This window comes from Salmo trutta, chromosome 29, assembly GCF_901001165.1.
Source record: "Salmo trutta chromosome 29, fSalTru1.1, whole genome shotgun sequence".
NCBI lineage: Eukaryota > Metazoa > Chordata > Actinopteri > Salmoniformes > Salmonidae > Salmo > Salmo trutta.
Window position 1 is genome coordinate 1,535,768 of NC_042985.1, and position 10,003 is coordinate 1,545,770.

The following is a 10,003-nucleotide window of genomic DNA, read 5'->3' on the forward strand; positions in this document are numbered from 1 at the left end:
ATGCAAGAAGTAGAATCAAATAAATAAATAAAACAGATAAAATAAGACCTATGGAACAGTGGGGACTGTGAAGAGACACAGTCCCAGTGGTTAATTACTATTGTAATTAACCCCTAAATTAACCACACACACACACACACACGCACACGCACACGCACGCACACACACACACACGCTAGCACACGTACAGTGTAATATTATTGTATGGTGGTATTACACACACCATATCTTTTGTTTTGTGTGTGATGTAAGTGCTTTAATGTGTTTAGACCCCAGGAAGAGTATCTGCTGCCTTGGCAGGAACTAATGGGGATCCATAATAAACCCCAGGAAGAGTATCTGCTGCCTTGGCAGGAACTAATGGGGATCCATAATAAACCCCAGGAAGAGTATCTGCTGCCTTGGCAGGAACTAATGGGGATCCATAATAAACCCCAGGAAGAGTATCTGCTGCCTTGGCAGGAACTAATGGGGATCCATAATAAACCCCAGGAAGAGTATCTGCTGCCTTGGCAGGAACTAATGGGGATCCATAATAAACCCCAGGAAGAGTATCTGCTGCCTTGGCAGGAACTAATGGGGATCCATAATAAACCCCAGGAAGAGTATCTGCTGCCTTGGCAGGAACTAATGGGGATCCATAATAAACCCCAGGAAGAGTATCTGCTGCCTTGGCAGGAACTAATGGGGATCCATAATAAACCCCAGGAAGAGTATCTGCTGCCTTGGCAGGAACTAATGGGGATCCATAATAAACCCCAGGAAGAGTAGCTGCTGCCTCGGCAGGAACTAATGGGGATCCATAATAAACCCCAGGAAGAGTATCTGCTGCCTTGGCAGGAACTAATGGGGATCCATAATAAACCCCAGGAAGAGTATCTGCTGCCTTGGCAGGAACTAATGGGGATCCATAATAAACCCCAGGAAGAGTATCTGCTGCCTTGGCAGGAACTAATGGGGATCCATAATAAACCCCAGGAAGAGTATCTGCTGCCTTGGCAGGAACTAATGGGGATCCATAATAAACCCCAGGAAGAGTATCTGCTGCCTTGGCAGGAACTAATGGGGATCCATAATAAACCCCAGGAAGAGTATCTGCTGCCTTGGCAGGAACTAATGGGGATCCATAATAAACCCCAGGAAGAGTAGCTGCTGCCTCGGCAGGAACTAATGGGGATCCATAATAAACCCCAGGAAGAGTATCTGCTGCCTTGGCAGGAACTAATGGGGATCCATAATAAACCCCAGGAAGAGTATCTGCTGCCTTGGCAGGAACTAATGGGGATCCATAATAAACCCCAGGAAGAGTATCTGCTGCCTTGGCAGGAACTAATGGGGATCCATAATAAACCCCAGGAAGAGTATCTGCTGCCTTGGCAGGAACTAATGGGGATCCATAATAAACCCCAGGAAGAGTATCTGCTGCCTTGGCAGGAACTAATGGGGATCCATAATAAATACAAATGCGTAGGTGTGTGTGTGTCAGTGTGTGTGTGTTCGGTGGGATAACATTCCTTTAGCTGCATGTGTGTATGTAGGAGGTATAAGTGTTCCCGGAGGTGTGGATGTGTGTCCACGTGTGTGAGAGTGTGTGTATGTGTGTCCACGTGTGTGAGAGTGTGTGTATGTGTGTCCACGTGTGTGAGAGTGTGTGTGTGTGCGTGTTTGTTTGTTAAGATAACATTCCTTGGACCTACTGCATGCATGTGGACGGGTGTGTATGGTGGAATAACCATTCTCAAAAGGTTAGGGGTGTGTGTGTGTGTGTGTGTGTGTGTGTGTGTGTGTGTGTGTGTGTGTGTGTGTGTGTGTGTGTGTGTGTGTGTGTGTGTGTGTGTGTGTGTGTGTGTGTGTGTGTGTGTGTGTGTGTGTGTGTGTGTGTGTGCATGCCTGCCTGCATGAACGCTCATGTGTGTGTTACCTTCTCTCCAGAGGATCCGGTCAGTACGAAGGTGGAGAAGACAGGCAGGGAGTATTTGGTCTGGGCCGGCCAGGCCTCGATGGTGGCCCCCATGGGCAGACAGAACAGAGACACGGACTCAGGCAGGGGGAAAGACTCATAGTCCTCCTCAGGATACCTGCTAAACAGACCTGGAGGGAGGGAGGGAGGGAGTGGGGGAGGGAGGGGGAGAGAAGGAGAGGGGGAGGGAGAGAGAGAGGGGGTAGGAATGAAGAAGAGGGGACGGAAGGAGGGGAGAGGGAGAGGAAAGGAATGAAGGAGAGGGGAGGGAAGGAGGGGAGAGGGAGAGGGAGGGAAGGACAGGGAGAGAGAGAGAGATAACTCAATAAAGGAGATCACACCTCAATAAAATGGGGGTTAATGTAGAATGTTTCTATTGTAATTAACCACTAAACAGCTATGGGTTAATGTAGAATGTTTCTATTGTAATTAATCACTAAACAGCTATGGGTTAATGTAGAATGTTTCTATTGTAATTAACCACTAAACAGCTATGGGTTAATGTAGAACGTTTATATTGTAATCAACCACTAAACAGCTATGGGTTAATGTAGAATGTTTATATTGTAATTAACCACTAAACAGCTATGGGTTAATGTAGAATGTTTCTATTGTAATTAACCACTAAACAGCTATGGCTTAATGTAGAATGTTTCTATTGTAATTAACCACTAAACAGCTATGGGTTAATGTAGAATGTTTATATTGTAATTAACCACTAAACAGCTATGGGTTAATGTAGAATGTTTCTATTGTAATTAACCACTAAACAGCTATGGCTTAATGTAGAATGTTTCTATTGTAATTAACCACTAAACAGCTATGGCTTAATGTAGAATGTTTCTATTGTAATTAACCACTAAACAGCTATGGGTTAATGTAGAATGTTTCTATTGTAATTAACCACTAAACAGCTATGGGTTAATGTAGAATGTTTCTATTGTGATTAACTGCTAAACAGCTATGGGTTAATGTAGAATGTTTCTATTGTAATTAACCACTAAACAGCTATGGGTTAATGTAGAATGTTTCTATTGTAATTAACCACTAAACAGCTATGGCTTAATGTAGAATGTTTTTATTGTAATTAACCACTAAACAGCTATGGCTTAATGTAGAATGTTTCTATTGTAATTAACCACTAAACAGCTATGGGTTAATGTAGAATGTTTCTATTGTAATTAACCACTAAACAGCTATGGGTTAATGTAGAATGTTTCTATTGTAATTAACCACTAAACAGCTATGGGTTAATGTAGAACGTTTCTATTGTAATTAACCACTAAACAGCTATGGGTTAATGTAGAATATTTCTATTGTAATGAACCACTAAACAGCTATGGGTTAATGTAGAACGTTTATATTGTAATTAACCACTAAACAGCTATGGGTTAATGTAGAATGTTTCTATTGTAATGAACCACTAAACAGCTATGGGTTATTATAGATTATTTCTATTGTAATGAACCACTAAACAGCTATGGGTTAACGTAGAACGTTTATATTGTAATTAACCACTAAACAGCTATGGGTTAATGTAGAATGTTTCTATTGTAATGAACCACTAGGCAGCTATGGGTTGATAGAGGACTATCTCTCAGTTAATGTATCAGGATATGATCATAATCATCATTACATGCAACACTAGGCAGTTCCTGTAGCACTAAGCAGTCGCTGACAGATAATGAAGTCTTTGTTAATTAGGCCTAGTCATTGTCCATAGACACCAATTAGCTACACTTAGGCCTAGCCCAGTAATTACTGGTGACTGGTGAGCACCATGATGTCCCAAAGAAAGGGAGTCATTTTCTTACTTGGGTGAAGTATCTCTTTAAGGCTCTAGGAGCGTGTATTGGCATCATTAACAGTGTTTAACCCAGAACACTGTCTGTCTCACAACACGCCACAACACGTCTTAACAAAGTCTTAACAAGTCTTAACACACCAGCAGCACATCACTGCAGACTACAGTATGTTCTCATGCAACTCTCTCTCTCTCTCTCTCTCTCTCTCTCTCTGTCTCTCTCATGTCTCTCTCTCTCTCTCTGTCTCTCTCATGTCTCTCTCTCTCTCTCTCTGTCTCTCTCTCTCTCTCATGTCTCTCTCTCTCTCTGTCTCTCTCTCTCTCTGTCTCTCTGTCTCTCTCTATCTCTCTCTCTCTGTCTCTCTGTCTCTCTCTGTCTCTCTCTCTGTCTCGCTCTCTCTCTCTCTGTCTCTCTCTCTCTCTCTCTCTCTCTCTCTCTGTCTCTCTGTCTCTCTCTGTCTCTCTCTCTCTCTCTCTCACACCCTGCCTGGTCCATATCCTCATGGATATATCGCTGCCTCTTACTGGCTCATCAGCCAACCAGGAAGAATCTCTGATACGTCAGCCAACCAGGAAGAATCTCTGATACGTCAGCCAACCAGGGAGAATCTCTGATACGTCAGCCAACCAGGGAGAATCTCTGATACATCAGCCAACCAGGGAAAATATCTAATACATCAGCCAACCAGGGAAAATATCTAATACATCAGCCAACCAGGGAGAATCTCTGATACACCAGCCAACCAGGGAGAATCTCTGATACACCAGCCAACCAGGGAGAATCTCTGATACACCAGCCAACCAGGGAGAATCTCTGATACACCAGCCAACCAGGGAGAATCTCTGATACACCAGCCAACCAGGGAGAATCTCTGATACATCAGCCAACCAGGGAGAATCTCTGATACGTCAGCCAACCAGGGAGAATCTCTGATACACCAGCCAACCAGGGAGAATCTCTGATACACCAGCCAACCAGGGAGAATCTCTGATACACCAGCCAACCAGGGAGAATCTCTGATACACCAGCCAACCAGGGAGAATCTCTGATACACCAGCCAACCAGGGAGAATCTCTGATACACCAGCCAACCAGGGAGAATCTCTGATACACCAGCCAACCAGGGAGAATCTCTGATACACCAGCCAACCAGGGAGAATCTCTGATACGTCAGCCAACCAGGGAGAATCTCTGATACGTCAGCCAACCAGGGAGAATCTCTGATACACCAGCCAACCAGGGAGAATCTCTGATACACCAGCCAACCAGGGAGAATCTCTGATACACCAGCCAACCAGGGAGAATCTCTGATACACCAGCCAACCAGGGAGAATCTCTGATACACCAGCCAACCAGGGAGAATCTCTGATACATCAGCCAACCAGGGAGAATCTCTGATACACCAGCCAACCAGGGAGAATCTCTGATACACCAGCCAACCAGGGAGAATCTCTGATACACCAGCCAACCAGGGAGAATCTCTGATACACCAGCCAACCAGGGAGAATCTCTGATACACCAGCCAACCAGGGAGAATCTCTGATACACCAGCCAACCATAATCCCTCCTACCCTGCTGTCAACATCCATGACTCATCACTAGAGCATTTGCATTGAACAACCAAATAACTGTGTGAGAAAAAAGTTACAACCATTTATCGTCACAATGAAGTGTAGAGAAAAAAAGTGTCCACATTTACTCACTCACCAGAGAGAATCCTAACCCTGTTATAAACATGAATGACTCACCATCCAACCAGAGAGAATCGAAACCCTGTTATAAACATGAATGACTCACCAGCCAACCAGAGAGAATCCAAACCCTGTTATAAACATGAATGACTCACCAGCCAACCAGAGAGAATCCAAACCCTGTTATAAACATGAATGACTCACCAGCCAACCAGAGAGAATCCAAACCCTGTTATAAACATGAATGACTCACCATCCAACCAGGGAGAATCCAAACCCTGTTATAAACATGAATGACTCACCAGCCAACCAGGGAGAATCCAAACCCTGTTATAAACATGAATGACTCACCAGCCAACCAGAGAGAATCCAAACCCTGTTATAAACATGAATGACTCACCAGCCAACCAGAGAGAATCCAAACCCTGTTATAAACATGAATGACTCACCATCCAACCAGGGAGAATCCAAACCCTGTTATAAACATGAATGACTCACCAGCCAACCAGGGAGAATCCAAACCCTGTTATAAACATGAATGACTCAACATCCAACCAGGGAGAATCCAAACCCTGTTATAAACATGAATGACTCAAAACCAGAGAATTAGCATAAAAATGACAAGTACCACAATGTACCTGCACCAAAAAGTACCGAAACCTTTCATTAGTCAAAATGAGCAGCTGGAGACTTTTGTCTGTGAATGTTAGATATAGAAGTATCATGTATTCTCTGGTACAGCAGAGCAGGGGGTTGGAGGGAGTATCATGTATTCTCTGATACAGCAGAGAAGGGGGTTGGAGGGAGTATCATGTATTCTCTGATACAGCAGAGCAGGGGGTTAGAGGGAGTATCATGTATTATCTGGTACAGCAGAGCAGGGGGTTGGAGGGAGTATCATGTATTCTCTGATACAGCAGAGCAGGGGGTTGGAGGGAGTATCATGTATTCTCTGGTACAGCAGAGCAGGGGGTTGGAGGGAGTATCATGTATTCTCTGGTACAGCAGAGCAGGGGGTTGGAGGGAGTATCATGTATTCTCTGGTACAGCAGAGCAGGGGGTTGGAGGGAGTATCATGTATTCTCTGGTACAGCAGAGCAGGGGGTTGGAGGGAGTATCATGTATTCTCTGGTACAGCAGAGCAGGGGGTTGGAGGGAGTATCATGTATTCTCTGGTACAGCAGAGCAGGGGGTTGGAGGGAGTATCATGTATTCTCTGGTAGAGCAGAGCAGAGGGTTGGAGGGAGTATCATGTATTCTCTGATACAGCAGAGCAGGGGGTTGAAGGGAGTATCATGTATTATCTGGTACAGCAGAGCAGGGGGTTGGAGGGAGTATCATGTATTCTCTGGTACAGCAGAGCAGGGGGTTGGAGGGAGTCTCCAGAGGAACATCAGGTTTGCGTCCCAAATGGCCCCCTTTTCCCTATGTTGTGCACTACTTTTGACCAAGACCTATAGGGAATAGGGTACCAATTGGGACAATGCATCAGTCAAATGGAACGTCAGCCTGTCCATCAATGGGGCTCATTGTGTTTCAGATGAAAAGAACTGGCCAGAGGGACTGCTTATCACTCCCTCTGGTTAAATAAAGGTTAAATAAACACATTTTAAAGTCAGTGTGAAGCAGCCATACTACAGGACCTTGGACAGTGACTGGGCTCTACGGGGATAGTACTGCTCTACAGTGCCTGACCCTACCAAGAGAAAACATCACCTATATAGCAGCCCATGTAATGCTAATTGCCATTAAACGGCTAGTTGTACTTCTTGATTGTGGCCATGTGTATATGATATACCAGGACAAATGTCTGTTTTAAGACCGGCAATAATATCATCCTAACTGCGGAGATATTTCACCTCCTGTGTGCTGTGCAGGAGATACATGTCTTAGCTCCGGGATTTCTACAGATAAATGTCATTTCTCCTCTTCCAGGGACGTTCACTCACCTGCTTTGTAGGCTATGGTGTTGGTTTTGGCCACAGACTTCTTGTAACACAGATAGACAGAGGAACCCCACTGAAAACAGAGATGACACGTGTTGTTTGGATTTCAATTACACCACACCACATGGTTTGGTGTCTCTGTCATTTAGGAAGGAGGGGGTTTGGTGTCTCTGTCATTAAGGAAAGAGGGGGTTCGGTGTCTCTGCCATTAAGGAAAGAGGGTTCGGTGTCTCTGCCATTAAGGAAGGAGGGGGTTTGGTGTCTCTGTCATTAAGGAAAGAGGGGGTTCGGTGTCTCTGCCATTAAGGAAGGAGGGGGTTTGGTGTCTTTGTCATTAAGGAAGGAGGGGGTTTGGTGTCTCTGTCATTAAGGAAGGAGGGGGTTTGGTGTCTCTGTCATTAAGGAAAGAGGGGGTTTGGTGTCTCTGCCATTAAGGAAGGAGGGGGTTTGGTGTCTCTGTCATTAAGGAAGGAGGGTGTTTGGTGTCTCTGTCATTAAGGAAGGAGGGGGTTTGGTGTCTCTGTCATTAAGGAAAGAGGGGGTTCGGTGTCTCTGCCATTAAGGAAGGAGGGGGTTCGGTGTCTCTGTCATTAAGGAAGGAGGGGGTTTGGTGTCTCTGTCATTAAGCAAGGAGCGGGTTTGGTGTCTCTAACATTAAGGAAGGAGGGGGTTTGGTGTCTCTACCATTATGGAAAGAGGGGGTTCGGTGTCTCTGCCATTAAGGAAGGAGGGGGTTAGGTGTCTCTGTCATTAAGGAAGGAGGGGGTTTGGTGTCTCTGTCATTAAGCAAGGAGGGGGTTTGGTGTCTCTGTCATTAAGGAAGGAGGGGGTTTGGTGTCTCTGTCATTAAGGAAGGAGGGGGTTTGGTGTCTCTGCCATTAAGGAAGGAGGGGGTTTGGTGTCTCTGCCATTAAGGAAGGAGGGGGTTTGGTGTCTCTGCCATTAAGGAAGGAGGGGGTTTGGTGTCTCTGTCATTAAGGAAGGAGGGGGTTTGGTGTCTCTGCCATTAAGGAAGGAGGGGGTTTGGTGTCTCTGCCATTAAGAAAGGAGGGGGTTTGGTGTCTCTGCCATTAAGGAAGGAGGGGGTTTGGTGTCTCTGTCATTAAGGAAGGAGGGGGTTTGGTGTCTCTGTCATTAAGGAAGGTGGGGGTTTGGTGTCTCTGTCATTAAGGAAAGAGGGGGTTTGGTGTCTCTGTCATTAAGGAAGGAGGGGGTTTGGTGTCTCTGTCATTAAGGAATGAGGGGGTTTGGTGTCTCTGCATTAAGGAAGGAGGGGGTTTGGTGTCTCTGTTACAGTCATTATTGTTTGGCTAACCCTCCTCCTGCAGGATTGTACTCCAGCCCTGCTCTAACATGCCTGATTAAACTAACCAAGGTCTCTGTGAGCAGCTGATGAATAGAATAAGGTGTGATAAAAACCTGCTGGACTAATGTTTATGTTAACACATAACATCCATGTTATCTCTACCTCTCTCTCTGTTAACACATAGCATCCATGTTATCTCTCCCTCTCTCTCTCTGTTAACACATAACATCCATGTTATCTCTACCTCTCTCTCTGTTAACACATAACATCCATGTTATCTCTCCCTCTCTCTCTCTGTTAACACATAACATCCATGTTATCTCTATCTCTCTCTCTCTGTTAACACATAGCATCCATGTTATCTCTACCTCTCTCTCTGTTAACACATAGTATCCATGTTATCTCTACCTCTCTCTCTGTTAACACATAGCATCCATGTTATCTCTACCTCTCTCTCTGTTAACACATAGCATCCATGTTATCTCTACCTCTCTCTCTGTTAACACATAGCATCCATGTTATCTCTACCTCTCTCTGTTAACACATAGCATCCATGTTATCTCTACCTCTCTCTGTTAACACATAGCATCCATGTTATCTCTACCTCTCTCTCTGTTAACACATAGCATCCATGTTATCTCTATCTCTCTCTCTCTGTTAACACATAGCATCCATGTTATCTCTACCTCTCTCTCTGTTAACACATAGCATCCATGTTATCTCTATCTCTCTCTCTCTGTTAACACATAGCATCCATGTTATCTCTACCTCTCTCTCTGTTAACACATAGCATCCATGTTATCTCTACCTCTCTCTCTGTTAACACATAGCATCCATGTTATCTCTACCTCTCTCTCTGTTAACACATAGCATCCATGTTATCTCTACCTCTCTCTCTGTTAACACATAGCATCCATGTTATCTCTACCTCTCTCTCTGTTAACACATAGCATCCATGTTATCTCTACCTCTCTCTCTGTTAACACATAGCATCCATGTTATCTCTCCCTCTCTCTCTCTGTTAACACATAGCATCCATGTTATCTCTACCTCTCTCTCTGTTAACACATAGCATCCATGTTATCTCTACCTCTCTCTCTGTTAACACATAGCATCCATGTTATCTCTATCTCTCTCTCTCTGTTAACACATAGCATCCATGTTATCTCTACCTCTCTGTTAACACATAGCATCCATGTTATCTCTACCTCTCTCTCTGTTAACACATAGCATCCATGTTATCTCTACCTCTCTCTCTGTTAACACATAGCATCCATGTTATCTCTACCTCTCTCT

The 10,003-nt window shown here is 44.7% G+C and overlaps 1 protein-coding gene across 10 annotated transcripts in view; it reads right to left on the reverse strand.

Annotated features, from left to right (window-relative positions):
• LOC115166741 (C-myc promoter-binding protein) overlaps nucleotides 1-10,003 on the reverse strand; it is a 151,525-nt gene that overhangs the window by 108,483 nt on the left and 33,039 nt on the right. For all 10 annotated transcript variants that reach the window (XM_029720494.1, XM_029720498.1, XM_029720495.1 and 7 more), the window contains exons 4-5: nucleotides 7,405-7,474; nucleotides 1,922-2,091 (exon numbers count right to left, since the gene is read on the reverse strand). In XM_029720494.1, coding sequence (XP_029576354.1) covers nucleotides 1,922-2,091; nucleotides 7,405-7,474 — 240 coding nt within the window. The remainder of the gene's footprint in view (nucleotides 1-1,921; nucleotides 2,092-7,404; nucleotides 7,475-10,003) is intronic.